This window comes from Carassius auratus, unplaced genomic scaffold (genome assembly GCF_003368295.1).
Source record: "Carassius auratus strain Wakin unplaced genomic scaffold, ASM336829v1 scaf_tig00214604, whole genome shotgun sequence".
Lineage (NCBI taxonomy): Eukaryota > Metazoa > Chordata > Actinopteri > Cypriniformes > Cyprinidae > Carassius > Carassius auratus.
This window is the reverse complement of record NW_020527735.1, coordinates 632,896-644,237: the sequence shown is the minus strand read 5'-3', so window position 1 is coordinate 644,237 and position 11,342 is coordinate 632,896. Positions and strand designations below refer to the sequence as shown.

The 11,342-nt window shown below is 37.0% G+C and overlaps 1 protein-coding gene and 1 long non-coding RNA gene across 2 annotated transcripts; one reads left to right on the top strand and one right to left on the bottom strand.

The window, feature by feature from the left end:
• Positions 1–1,789: 1,789 nt before the first annotated feature.
• LOC113092490 (uncharacterized) lies at positions 1,790–2,550 on the bottom strand. Its single transcript, XR_003287571.1, has 2 exons — positions 2,445–2,550; positions 1,790–2,350 (listed from the first exon to the last, which is right to left on the bottom strand). It is a non-coding gene; the product is annotated as an uncharacterized LOC113092490 (long non-coding RNA).
• A 1,911-nt stretch (positions 2,551–4,461) lies between these two features.
• On the top strand, positions 4,462–10,299 carry LOC113092489 (monocarboxylate transporter 2-like). The gene is made up of 5 exons (XM_026258103.1): positions 4,462–4,572; positions 4,774–5,008; positions 5,333–5,476; positions 8,762–9,580; positions 9,663–10,299. Exons 2-5 carry the CDS (start codon positions 4,792–4,794, stop codon positions 9,923–9,925), a joined length of 1,443 nt encoding a protein of 480 aa, XP_026113888.1. The 5' UTR covers positions 4,462–4,572; positions 4,774–4,791; the 3' UTR covers positions 9,926–10,299.
• Positions 10,300–11,342: the final 1,043 nt, after the last annotated feature.

Below are 11,342 nucleotides of genomic sequence, written 5' to 3'. Positions count from 1 at the left end.
ATGTTGATACGACTCAACTTCTTCTGTTGCTGATATAACGCAGGCAAAATAGCCTTGTCAGACCACTACTGGTCATTTCCTCCCAATGGCAGAAAGCCAATCACCACAATCCTTTCTAACATTTCTTCCTTGACACGAATCCCAATCACAGTGGCATGAGCTCCCTGGGAACACATTTTGAGCTGCACCGTACCAACATAAAACCCTCCAGTCATTTCCCATAAAGAGTAGTTAGGCAAACAATATATAAAGGTCTAGCCGACTGTATTGTGATTGTAATTAAATTAATTGTTCATAATTACAACAACACTAACTCACAAGCCATTTGTTGTTGATAACAGGTGAAATATGATATGTATTGAATGTTTTTTTTTTTTAAACCAGCCATAAATATCATTAGAAAGGCCAAGGATCTGTTGGGAATGCATCAGGAGGCTTTCGGTCCCGTGTGGTTTGTGCTCGCTTGTTTTGTCTTTGGGAGCAGCTGTGTGTGTGTTTGTGTGGAAGTGCTATTTTATTGTTAACTTCACAATAAATCACTAAAGAAACTTAAAGGAGATTAATAATAATAATAATAATAATAATATGTAAACGTCATCCAAATAATCTTTTTAAAAGCGCTGTTTTACACCACAGGCTGGTCTATGACAGGAATCTGTTTTGACTTTAAGTTTAAAAAAGGAACTGAATTCAACATTTTAATTTAATATTTTAGCTGTGCTAATGCTAATTTGCAATACAGCAATGGAAAAAAATCCTGCTCTTAAAAAATTCTGATTAACTCGGACGATGTTGTGTTTTGCCATGTGGCTGTCTGCGTTGTAGAGTATCACGATAAATATTGGCCTAAGGAAAAATGATTTCCTTATTATATAAATACTTTGGATGATGTATATGAATCAGATAAAATCCTTATTCAGGAATAATCCATGCTTGGGAAAGAAAAGGTGTCTCAGACTATTTATTTTTAAACTCATACTTGGAATGTGACTGACAGTAATAAATGTTATCAAAAAATGCAAATGGCCATTTATTTTCTTAAGGATGTGTTCAAAAACAGCACAAAAAATAGCTGTACCGCCGACTAAATGAAGAATGATACTAGAATGCTCTCCTGAAACAAACTATAACCTGAAAACATAAGACAAACACGACTGTCACGCAAAAAATTAGCATAAAATGTTATATATATAATATATATATATATATATATATATATATATATATATATATATTTTTTTTTTAACATTTAAATTACCCGTCCTGCCCCTGTGTAAAGTGACCACAGCTAGGGCTCTCAGCTCTCTAATAAGGCCCTAAAAGATGCCTCCATTTTCTATGGCGGGGCTTGTGACACAAACAGACAATGGGACAGGCAATCAGCTTAGAAAAGTACATCGCCCGAGCGCCCGAGCACCCCACCCCCTGGTCCTCCACCCCTACGTGGGGCAGATCAACAGAGGGCCCTACATATCCAGAAATGACTGTCACTGAGCTGTTTGTCAGTACAGCTATGAGTGATATCTGACTTCGTCTGCCTTGTAACCATGTGACCGAGCAGCCAAGGGCCAAAGTTTAGGAGAGCGGGAGGGAGAGAGCCTGACCCCCCTCCTCTGGCCCTCTCCCCCCACACCTCCTTCCTCCTCTGCCCTGTTTCTCTCTGAGACACAGGCCTTTGCTTAGGCCTTCCCGGTCACTGGAGAATCAAATCTGCAATTCACAGTGTTAGCAGTGGATGAAAACAGTACAATGACGAGAGAGGACAGACATAAGAAAACCTCAGGCTTACCTCTGTGGATGCATGGCTGAAACAGTGTAATGTCAACACTTATCAAACATGGAGGACAGCCTCAGCCTGTAGACTAGGGAGGGCTCTCCTCTCCACACTCGGAGCTCAGGCCTGTGTGATCAGAGCAGGGCCATGATTGGCTGCCCTCCGGCTCGCAGGATGTAAGGCCTCGTCTGATTGGCCGAGGCGCTTCCTGAGTAACCATCTTTGTTCAGCGTTGCAGGATCAGTGAGTGCGGGAAAGAGCACAGGGGAGAGGGAGAGACACAACTAGGCCTCACTCGATCAAAAACAGGCTTGATTTGAGCAGAGACACTGCGAACTAGCAGCTGAATGTCGGTTATCTGTGGAAATATGTTGTGATTTCGTACTGAAACTGCTGTTTGTCTCCAGTCCGTGTGGAGGCCTTTGTTTAATCCCTGCCCCCACAGGAACCGGTTGAGAAATAATGAGACACTCCTTCAGTGAACATTAGCCCTAGGCAAAAATAGTACAGCCACCATAACTTCCTGTGCTTGAACTGCAACCGATTCATGAGAAATATGTAAAGCAGATATTCAACCTAAAATGTGAAGAGGAAACAACAACACAATGTATTATTCCACCGTGGTTTGAAAATGAAGGGATTCTCCATCCCAAAAATGAAAATCACCTACCGCCTTGTCGTTCCAAATCCGTGAAAGCTTCGTTCATCTTAGGAACACAATTTAAGATATTTTTGGATGAAAACTGGCCTCCCAGACTGTCCCATAGACTGGCCAAATAAATAACAGTGTCAAGGTCCAGGAAAGTCGGAAAATCATCGTCAGAATAGTTCATCTGCCATCAGTGGGTCAACCGTAACGTTATGAAGCAACGGAAATATAATTTCGTATAGTTAATATCACACGAGCGCCCTTTAAAAAATCAGCATGGTTACATATGTGATATTGATTTTATTCAACAATTCAATAAACAATACGTTAATATTAAGAGACTCACGTTTTAGACACCATATTAGCAGTTCTTGGTCTATTTCGCCCCAAAAAAAAAAAAAAAAAATTAGTGTTTCGTTCCTGAATTAATCGATCGTTTAAATGAATCGGTTCAGTCGCAATATATATATATATATATATATATATATATATATATATATATATATATATATATATATTATATATATATATATATATATATATATATATTATATTTAAAATAGCAGTATTTAACATTTCATGTTTAAAATATCAGAACATTATTTATGCAGTGAGTAAGGGCAGGATAAATCATTACACGTCCCTCTAGGCTGCATTAACATGTAAATGCCTCTCCATATGCAACTTCTGCAAAAGATTAGTTTCGTTGATACAGATGTCCTTTGTTTAGTAACAGTCTAAATGTATTATTATTATTATTGACTGATTACATGTAAGAATTTGACTTTTTTTTATAGGAAAAAAATGGCTTTATAAAGGTAAAACTGCACATAACAGGTAAAAATCAATTTAAACTTATTGGGAAAGATTTATTTATGTCACTTCTGTGAACTAACCACTCAGAATATGAAATAAGGTTTGTTTGTTTTTTTTTTTTTTTTTGTTTTTTTGGCTATTAGAAGTTATGAATGGCTAGTAATATTACAAAAAATATAATATTCAAATTGGCTGTTGAGATAAAAATTAAAATTTTAATCCCTGTGTGCCAATATTATATCAGTAATCAGTGCAAATCCAAATGAAATACACTTGACATTACGTAATGAGTGAAGTAACAAAACAAATAAATGTAAAAAAGCTTCCAGTAGGCCTCGGAAGACATTTACACAACACTGACATCTCCTGGAGAGACAGGGAATACACTTTGGTCTGAAATCACCTTAAAGATTTAGAAATGAAATAATAACACGATGAATTCACAAACCTGCTTGGTGAACGTTTATCAAAAGAAAATATGTCTACAACAGTGGTGTTATTGTTAACTAAATCTATTAAACATTTATTTTTTTGCATTGAAAAAAAGTTGAAAAATGTTAATGTAAAAAACATAAACTAAAAAAAAGTCAATAAATTTTGCTTTGACAACTGAATGAAATCAGTAAGTTTAAGTCACATTACTGAAAATACTAAACAATTTATTTAATAATTACTAAATAACTTAAATCCAAAAAGAAAAACATATAAACAAATAAAATATAAAAAAGAAATATAAATATAAATATAAGACTTTTTTTTAATTAATATAAAATTATATATATTGCATTGGCAACTAATTTAAATGAATAAAGTTCTTATTTACTAAAAACAAAACTAAAACTGAAATAAAATAAATATAGAAATGCCAGTAAAAAAAGACAAAATCACATCACAAATTACTAATACAGAAATGTAAAAATTAAAACTTATTTAAAGTTTATAAAGTTTATAAATAATGTCTTCAAGTTCTACACTTTCTTTTAAATTTTTTATTTTATTTAATAATTTGATATTATTTATTTATTTAGTAAATTTAGTTACATTTTAAATTGTGTATATGACTGTGTAAATGTGCATATAAAATGCTACTTATATATTCATAAATATATTTAATAAAAAAATGTATCCACACCTTCACTCTCTCTCTCTCTCTCTCTCTCTCTCTCTCTCTCTCTCTCTCTCTTTAAAAAAAAAAAGGCAAGGCATTTCACGTGATATGAAGAACCACAAAAAGAGTGACCTGATAAGAAAATGAAGAAGAAGAAAAAAAGATAGCAGGGCACGAACAGCTGTCTGGAGGCTTTGCCAGTTGTCTCTCAACTCCCGCCGAGAGGTAAGCTCACTAATCCTGTCTTTAATACTTTGCTTATATTTATTCACTTTTCCTAGAAAGTTTTCAGTTAGTGAAAATGGAGATATCAATTGATAAACGTGTACAAAGATCAACTAATGATTTCCGAGTGAATGTGAATGAGTGTTCTGTACTTCTATTGAAAGATACTGATGTAATCATACTTTTAAATTATTATTTTAGAGAGGAACTAAAGCAAAAATGCCCCGACCAGCTAGCACAAACCTGGGCTACACTCCTCCAGATGGAGGCTGGGGCTGGGCTGTGGTGTTCGGGTCCTTCATCTCCATCGGCTTCTCTTACGCCTTCCCCAAGTCCCTTACCATCTACTTCAAGGAAATCCAGGAGTATTTCTCCATCTCCTACAGTGAGATAGCCTGGGTCTCCTCCATCATGCTGGCTACCATGTACGCAGGAGGTTAGAGAGCATATTACTCAACTTTGCATGCTAATATATACGTGCATGCATGTCAGTTTTGGAGAGCTGCGCCATTGCTTGGCACTCCAGGTGCTCCCACAATCAGGCAGAGCAGAACAGTGTGTGCTAGAAGAAACCAAATAACAGAAGGAGCCCAAATCAAAGATTGCTTTGTACCCCATGGTTGCATAATGAGCCAAAGCTGTGGTCTTTTTAGTCTAATTTTGCAGTCACTCACATTCAAACCAAGGTCAGATTACAAGTCAAGGCTTTAGTATAACTTTTATTATGAGCATTGCATCATCTTTCTGTGTCCCCTTGCAGGACCCGTGAGCAGTGTTTTGGTGAACCGCTATGGGAGCCGCCCGGTGGTGATAGTTGGAGGGCTAATGGTTGGGGTTGCAATGGTCACGGCTTCTTTTGGCACCACCATTGTGCATTTGTATTTATGCGTGGGAGTCATTGGAGGTACATATTTCAACGTTTCTATCATTTAAATACATTTTCCTGCTTGTCATATTGTTCTGCTAATCTAAACCATGCTAGATTGTGATTGGTTAGTACAGTGCACTGGGGTTCCTCCCCGGCATGTGTGTGTGTGTGTGTGTGTGTGTGTGTGTGTGTGTGAGAGAGAGATCAAAGATTACGACTGGCAAGGTCAAATCTGTCTGTTTGATCTCCATGTCTAAATTAATATTCTGGGTTTTAGAAAAACATGCCATTCCTTGTTATTTTGAAGTGAAGTGACTGATCCGAGACGTGATAGATATCTTGAATGAATCAGTTTGTTCATGTGTGAGATTGAGTGGCAACACTCACTATTTCATTAATAACTCGAAGCACTTGAAGCAAGTTTTAAATGAACAAATCACTGAATCTGTCTTGTCTGACTCGAAATGAGCCTAAAAGAGGGAGTAAAATGATTCTCAGAGCTCCAGTGTGCTGATCGGACTCGAAACTATATAACATCATATCTGCATTACCGTTCAAAGGTTTCAGTTACACTAAAGATAGTAATGCCGATTTAATGATCAAGAAACTTGTCGAATAATTATCATCATCAATGTTGAAGACAGTTGTGCCACGTAATATTTTTTTGTGGAAACTGTATATATTTTTTGATGATTTAGAATAAATAAAAAAACAGCTTTTATTTGAAATAGTATCATATCATAATCTTTTGAAACATTAATAGTCTTTTTCTGTCACTTTTGATCAGTTTAATGTGTCTTGGTGAATAAAACTATTAATAAAAAAAATAAAAAAATACTTATTAAATAAAATCTTCCTTGAAAAACTTTGAATGGTGGTGAATGTCACAGTGTCTGGAACATTAGACCCTTCTCTCAAAGAGGTGTTTTGAGCGTTATGGATTATGTCAAATCATAGTTACTTTTGTCTACAATGCTTTTTGTTTTTTTTGCCCATCCGCTGAGTTTTGAGTATCTGAGCGCAGGCTTTTTGTGTCTTCAACCACCGAACTGGTGCACGTCTTCAGTGAAAGAAAGGTACGGTTTATTTAATCTCTAAAGTTTTTATTGTGCTGTAAATGATTTATTTTACACACCGCAACTTGTGTAAGTTTTTTATTGCCAAAGCCTTGCATTACATGCACTGATTTACAGGTGCATCTCAGTAAATTAGAATGTTGTGGAAAAGTTTATTTATTTCAGTAATTCAACTCAATTGTGAAACCTATGTATTAAATAAATTCAATGCACACAGATTGAAGTAGTTTAAGGCTTTGTTTTTTTTTAAATGATTTTTGTGATGATTTTTGCTCATATTTAACAAAACCCCATCAATTCACGATCTCAACAAATTAGAATGCTACATGAAACCAATAAAGAAAAAAAATTTAGTGAGTTATTGGCCTTCTGGAAAGTATGTTCATTTACTGTACATGTACTCAATACTTGGTAGAGGCTCCTTATGCTTTAATTACTGCCTCATTTCATCGTGGCAAGTTTGTGGCACTGCTGAGGTGGACTGGAAGCCCAGGTTTCTTTGACTGTGGCCTTCAGCTCATCTGCATTTTTTGGTTTCTTGTTTCTCATTTTCCTCTTGACAATAGCCCACAGATTCCCCCATAGAATCAAGCACACCAACACCATGGTCATTTAACTAACTTTTGGTGGTTATGGCAGTGTGGGCAGGTGCCAAATCCTGCTAGAAAATGAAATCAGCATCTTCAGAAAGCTGGTCAGCAGAAGGAAGCATGAAGTGCTCCAAAATGTCTTGGTAAACGGGTGCAGTGACACCAGCAGATGACATGGCACCTCAAATCATCACAGACTGTGGAAACTTAACACTGGACTTCAAGCAACTTGGTTTATGAGCTTCTCCACCCTTCCTCCAGAATCTAGGACCTTGGTTTCCAAATTAAATACAAAACTTGGTCTTATCTGAAAAGAGGACTTTGGACCAATGGGCAACAGTCCAGTTTCTTCTTCTCCTTAGCCCAGGTAAGAAGTTTCTGAGGTTGTCTGTGGTTCAGCAAATTCCTCGACCGGTCTGTGTGTGGTGGCTCTCGATGCCTTGACCTCAGCCTCAGTCCATTCCTTGTGAGGTTCACTTAAATTCTTGAATTGATTTTGTTTGACAATCCTCATAAGGCTGCGGTTCTCTTGGTTGGTTGTGCATCTTTTTCTTCCACACTTTTTCCTTCCACTCAACTTTCTGTTAACATGCTTGGATACAGCACTCTGTGAACAGCCAGCTTCTTTGGCAATGAATGTTTGTGGCTTGCCCTCCTTGTGAAGGGTGTCAATGATTGTCTTCTGGACACCTGTCAGATCAGCAGTCTTCCCCATGATTGTGTAGCCTAGTGAACCAAACTGAGAGACTGTTTTGAAGGCTCAGGAAACGTTTGCAGGTGTTTTGAGTTGATTAGCTGATTGCATGTCACCATATTCTAATTCGTTGAGATAATGAATTGGTGGGTTTTTGTTAAATGTGAGCCAAAATCATCAAAATTAAAAGAACCAAAGACTTAAACTACTTCAGTCTGTGTGCACTGAATTTATTTATTACACGAGTTTCACAATTTGAGTTGAATTACTGAAATAAATTAACTTTTCCATGACATTCTAATTGAGATGCACCTGTAATTTTTTTAATGTTAAAATATGTTCTCTAATCTCATACTGTTTGTTTATGGGCAGGTTGTGGAGTCAGTCGCGGGATCTTTCAGCTGTAAGTGAAACACGAGGCAGCAGTCTGACGTTCTCAGTTTCGCCGCCCAACACGAGAATCAGGACTATTTTGGATAAAAAGGATAATAGACAATGTTTAATACACTTAAATTGAAATGTTACTTTTAAATATTACTTTTTTATTTCTAAAATGCTTGTTAATCGATTTAAAATATATGTAATATTGTGTAAACCGTGCTGTATTCACCCCAATAAATTAAATTTGTCAGTGTGCTCTTGCTTATTAATGTTTGTTCACCTTTTGATTATTACTGTTGCCTCTAGTAATTCTGAGCGTCTGATTTCTAGCTTCCAAACCATTTGAAGCCAGGAATTATATAGTCATTTTAAAACAAATAATACAACCCATGTGTCCTGTCCAATATTTAACCAGAGCTGGGTTGCTAAATAACCCATGGTTATTTTTAACCCTTAAGTAGAGTACATTTATTGTAGTAATGTGTCATCAGGACCTCTGTACTTCTCAAGTATGGGATTTATGTACTTTGTCAAATGTTAACCCAATGAAAATTCACATAAAATGCTTTTTGTTTTACAGGCTTTGGCTTAGCTTTTAACCTGCAACCATCCCTTACAATAATCGGTAAATACTTCCTTGTGAAAAGGCCCATAGCAAATGGCCTGGCAATGGCAGGTAGCCCAGTCTTCCTGTCCACTCTGGCTCCCCTCAACCAGTTTCTCTTTGACCATTTTGGATGGCGAGGAAGCTTCCTCATCCTCGGAGGAGTGCTGTTCAACTGCTGCATGGCAGGATCCCTTATGAGACCCATCAAGATGAGGAAAACCACTGATGAGAACGACACGGGAAAGCTGGACGTCACCTCTCAGAGAGCTGGAGAAGACGAGTCCAAGCAGTCAGGCTGTGCCACCAAAGTCAACCAATTCATTGATGTCTCCCTCTTCAAGCACAGAGGTTTCCTTATCTATCTGGTGGGAAATGTGCTCATGTTTTTTGGATTTTTTGCTCCTGTAGTCTTCCTGGCACCATATGCCAAGCATCAGGGGATAGACGAGTACTCCGCAGCATTCCTGCTCTCCATATTCGCTCTAGTAGACATGTTTGCACGTCCCGGAACGGGTTTGGTGGCCAACACCAGATGGATTAGACCCAAGATCCAGTATTTCTTCAGCCTCTCTGTGATATTTAATGGCCTGTGCCATATAATGTGTCCGCTCTTACCAGGTTACAGTGGCCTGGTGGTGTACGCCGTGTTTTTCGGCCTGGCTTTTGGGATGGTGTGTGCTCTCCTGTTCGAGGTCCTCATGGATTTGGTGGGAGCCCAGCGGTTCTCCAGTGCGGTCGGGCTTGCTACCATTATAGAGTGTGGGCCTGTCCTGCTAGGGCCACCAATCTCTGGTAAGTTCAGATGCTCACGGACTGACTGACGTATCTCTGTGTTACAATGCTGAGGATGCTTATTCACAGATTTCTTCCTCAGGTTTGCTGGTCGACATCTTCTTGGACTATAAATACATGTACTTTGCTTGTGGCGTGATGATGGTGCTTGGAGGTATCTTCCTCTACATCATGAACTATTACAACTACAGATGGTTGGAAAAGGAAGGGAAACAGAGAAAGGTGGAAGAGCTAGAGATCGGCTCGGCCAAAGAGCTTGCTGCCAATGAGGAAAACAAAGACACGAGGAAGAGATCAGACGAAACACACAGGAGGAAGGATGAGCTGTCTGTCTGTCTGTCTTAATATCTGTTGTTCTGTCTACTTATTTATTGTTCTGCCATTGTATTTATACGTATATCTATCTGTCGTTGGTATATCCGTCATTCTGTCTTTCTACCTATCTATGTATATCTGTCCTATGTCTGTCTGTCAAGAGAGAGGCAAAGAGTTGAAATGATTTTATATCCGTTCCTCTATATCATGTTAAAGCTTCTACTGTGATATAAGAGACATGAAGTAGTACCGGTAGTATTTCAGAAATATCTGACTGCTGAGACTGACCAATCAGAATCAAGTATTCCAGACATCAGCATTCTGTATTTTATTAAGATTTATTGCTTTAATTGTAGAGTTTTCATTGTATATTATTACTTAAACAATGATATAGGTTTCATTTCAATCTGAAAATGTTATGCTTATTGGCAAACAGATGACTGAAAAAAAAAAAACAGATGAGTGTACATTATTATAACAGACATTAAAATGCAGAGCGCCAAATTAATATAGTGAAATGTCTTAAGAAAAAAACACACATTTATCTATAAACACACAACACTCAATATAGGTTCATTCTTTACACTTTGATTAAAAAAAAGTTTAGTTGTTTAGTATTAAAGACATTAAAAACAGCTTTAAATATATTTGCTATGCAAGCTTTGCTATATGCATACACATCTATGTTCCAGACCCAGCCATCCTTGTTTAAAAGGATGGTTCATCCAAAAATGGTTTACTTTCTGCCCTAATGTTACCTGCATGCATTACTTTCTACTCTGGATCACAAACAAAGATATTTTGAAGAATGCTGTGCCCAAATAACATTGGACCCTATTGACACTTAATACAGACACATTTATCAAAGTATCTTTTATGTGTTTTCCACAAAGGAAAGAAAGTCCTACAGATTGGGAAAAGGACAACATGAGAGTGAGGAAATGAAGACTTATACGGACTTTCACAAAGTCTTTTCATTCGACACACACAGAACAGACATGAACAGAAACCTATTCAAGTAAAAAAGCCAGAGAGGGTTACAGATTTAGCCAGGGATGTTTGAGACACTCGGCTGCTGTTGGCAGGAAGTCCAACATCTGTAACAGGAATCAGAGAAAAGCTGCAACACTTCTTTTGGAGAATAACAGTAATATTAGTCCGGGCAACATTTAAATCATTCTAGCATTAAAATTATGAATCTGACCTGTCCAATTAGGAAAGCCAAATGTAGTATTGTACTCACCCTTACGGTTGAATACTGATAGAAATACTGACACTGGGATCTTCCCTTACGAAAGGAAAATATATTTACCAATATATTTCTTAAAATATATTGTGATATATTGTAATATATTATTTTCCCTTTTTATTTTCTAATATTTTATATTTTTGAATACATTTAATAATATATTGATGATACATATATTATATAATATACTGCAAAATA

What these genes read in the sequence shown, in the direction of transcription:
- LOC113092489 (XM_026258103.1), top strand. Translation starts at nt 4,792, where the DNA reads ATGCCCCGACCAGCTAGCACAAACCTGGGCTACACTCCTCCAGATGGA. An exon ending in GGCTACCATGTACGCAGGAG is followed by an intron (nt 5,009 to 5,332) that starts GTTAGAGAGCAT and finishes GTCCCCTTGCAG; the next exon opens with GACCCGTGAGCAGTGTTTTG. An exon ending in ATGCGTGGGAGTCATTGGAG is followed by an intron (nt 5,477 to 8,761) that starts GTACATATTTCA and finishes TTTGTTTTACAG; the next exon opens with GCTTTGGCTTAGCTTTTAAC.